We start from the raw sequence: 2,643 nt of genomic DNA on the forward strand, positions 1-2,643 counted from the left end.
AGCAGGGTGGCAAAATAAGGTAGACGAAAAAAGACAACTATAGGAACAAATGGGTGTCATGCCAGTGCGTGACACTGGCATCCAGTCCTTTTGCACAGTTCCATCAAAAACGTTGTAAAGCGCTTTCGTGTTTACCAACTTAGTGCCCAATCTGGATCCCAGTGTCACGCACTGGGGTGACAAGAAAGGGAGCACTAGAATTTTTATTTCAGCATTAGCCATGCATCTGACCTCAACAAAGCTTGAAGCTTTCTGTACATAAAATTAGAGAAGTAGTTATTCATCTTTATCACTACCAAGGTCTTTTAACATACTATAATTGCCTTTTCTAAATCTACTTTTTAAAGACGTAACTCCACTTTCGCTAATACCACTAAGGCTCAGTGCAGCTCCACCTAGCTGCAATCCTATCTCAGATGTTTCAGGAATAATTTTACTAGCTCCTAGATCTCTATAAACCTCCACATTACTCAGATCTGGTAAGCGTATTACAATATTTACATGCGGAAAATTTGCTGCAACTAAAGAAACAACTTTTTTTATAGTAACTTCATTCTTTATTGAAATAACGAGAGCTTGAGCTCTTTCTATTCCTACCGATTTTAAAATTTCACATCTTGTAACATCTCCAAGATATATAGGAAAACTATCACTTTTTCCTTCTTTGACTATTTTCGATTGAATATCTACAACAACGTAACTTAAATGCTCTGCAGTAAGCATTTTTGTTACCATATATCCCACTCTACCAAATCCAGCAACTATCACATGGTTATAAAGATCTTGTGTATCTGTTTCAACAGCTACATCATCTAATATTGTTTTCTCAGTGCTAAATGAGTTTGCTATCCAATCTCCAAGCCCCGATAAAAGAGGAGTGAAAGCCATGGTTACTGTAGTTACCATCATAAGTACTTGAGCGATTTCACTTGGTAGCACATTTAGCTCATCTGCTAAGCGAAATAAAATAAACGCAAATTCACCGCCTTGTGAAAGCAGTAACCCAGCTTGTATAGCAGGTGCACTCTTAAACCCAAAAAATCTACACAATATATATATGATAGATGTTTTTAAAACGATAAGGATAATCGATAATAAGGTGATTAGTGGTAACTTATTGAGTAAAAGTTCGGTATTGATGGACATACCAACAGTCATGAAAAATAAGCCAAGAAACAAATCTTTAAATGGTAGTACCGCGTGTTCCACTGAGTGTCTGTATTCTGTTTCTGCAACTAACAATCCAGCGACAAATGCACCTAATGCCAACGATAAATGGAATTGCTCAGTAATAAATGCTGCTCCTAATACTATTAAAAGCGTTGTTGATATAAAGACCTCATTACTTTCCATTTTAGCAATAACCGAAAATAAAGGTCTAAGCAATAATCTACCAGTTATAAATATCAGCACTAATGCAATAGCTGCTTGCACCAATGAACCTGCCAATGAGCTTATCAGGCTGTGCTCAGAATTGCCAGTAAGTAAAGGTACCAATACTATTAATGGTACCACTGCAAAATCTTGCATTAATAGCACTGCTATCGACAATCTACCAACCTGACTTGCTTGAGAACCTTTTTCTTGCAGAACCTGCAACACTATTGCTGTTGAGGATAGCGCAAGCCCACCACCAATAACTGTTGCTATATTCGTATTCACTCCGAAAGCAAGAGCGATGCACCATATTGCTACCATGGTAACTATAACTTGAAGAGAACCGAACCCAAATACATGAATACGCATAGCGATCAGGCGTTCAAATGTCAATTCAAGGCCTATAATGAATAATAGAAAAACTACACCAAATTCTGCAAGATTATCCATTGCTTCAGCTGAGTGTATCAGATTAAATCCGTGAGAACCAATAACTGCACCTGCAACGAAGTAACCAAGCACTGGACTAATATTCATTTTCCAAAATGCTATGACTATAAACACAGCAGCAGAAAGTAAAATTATAATATCAAACAAATGCTGAGAGCCACTGTGCATGATATTTAACCTGTAGAATTAGACCATTTAATTGAGCAGCCAATACTTGATTTTTGGTCAATTGGAGAATTACCAGTTTCTGCAATAAATTTCATAGCTTGAAATAAGTCACTACTTCCTACTTCATAGCTTTGAACCTTTTCTTTTTTTGTGTCGTTAAAACGTCCACGATAGCAAAGGTTTAAATTGGAATTAAAGCCGAAAAAGTCAGGAGTGCAAACAGCCCCGTATTCTTTAGCTATTTTCTGTGTACTATCAATTAAATATGGAAATGTAAACTTATTTTCCTTGGCAAAATTAATCATATTTTCAAAGGAATCTTCTGGATATTCATTTACATCATTTGGCATTATTGCAATGGTGTTTACCTGATAATCTTTTTTCAATTGATCAACATCGCTTACCAGATTGCTAATAATTGACTGAACGTAAGGACAGTGATTGCATATAAACATTATAATAAGACCATTTTTTCCACAACAGTCACTTAATGCATAATATTTATTGTCTACTCCCAAAAGATTAAAATCTTTTGTAGTAAAACTAAAATCGACTTTAGGAGTATTCAGAGCAACCATAGACTATTATTATACCACATGTAATTTACGGTCTTATTATTTAAATGTCAAACGGTTTCTATGTATACTG

The 2,643-nt window shown here is 35.7% G+C and overlaps 1 protein-coding gene across 1 annotated transcript; it reads right to left on the reverse strand.

Annotated features, from left to right (window-relative positions):
• Window positions 1-276: 276 nt before the first annotated feature.
• LOC136412487 (uncharacterized) lies at window positions 277-1,914 on the reverse strand. The gene is made up of 3 exons (XM_066395555.1): window positions 1,149-1,914; window positions 654-953; window positions 277-476 (listed from the first exon to the last, which is right to left on the reverse strand). Exons 1-3 carry the CDS (start codon window positions 1,912-1,914, stop codon window positions 277-279), a joined length of 1,266 nt encoding a protein of 421 aa, XP_066251652.1.
• Window positions 1,915-2,643: the final 729 nt, after the last annotated feature.

Source organism: Euwallacea similis, chromosome 12, assembly GCF_039881205.1.
Source record: "Euwallacea similis isolate ESF13 chromosome 12, ESF131.1, whole genome shotgun sequence".
NCBI classification, from domain to species: Eukaryota; Metazoa; Arthropoda; class Insecta; order Coleoptera; family Curculionidae; genus Euwallacea; species Euwallacea similis.

Excerpts from the sequence above, each read along its gene's own strand:
- LOC136412487 (XM_066395555.1), bottom strand. The coding sequence starts at position 1,914 with ATGAATATTAGTCCAGTGCTTGGTTACTTCGTTGCAGGTGCAGTTATT. Across the intron at positions 954-1,148 it reads CTTATTTTTCATGACTGTTG|CAGATGAGCTAAATGTGCTA; the intron begins GTATGTCCATCA and ends TATTTCGCTTAG. Across the intron at positions 477-653 it reads AATAGTCAAAGAAGGAAAAA|ATCTGAGTAATGTGGAGGTT; the intron begins GTGATAGTTTTC and ends TACGCTTACCAG.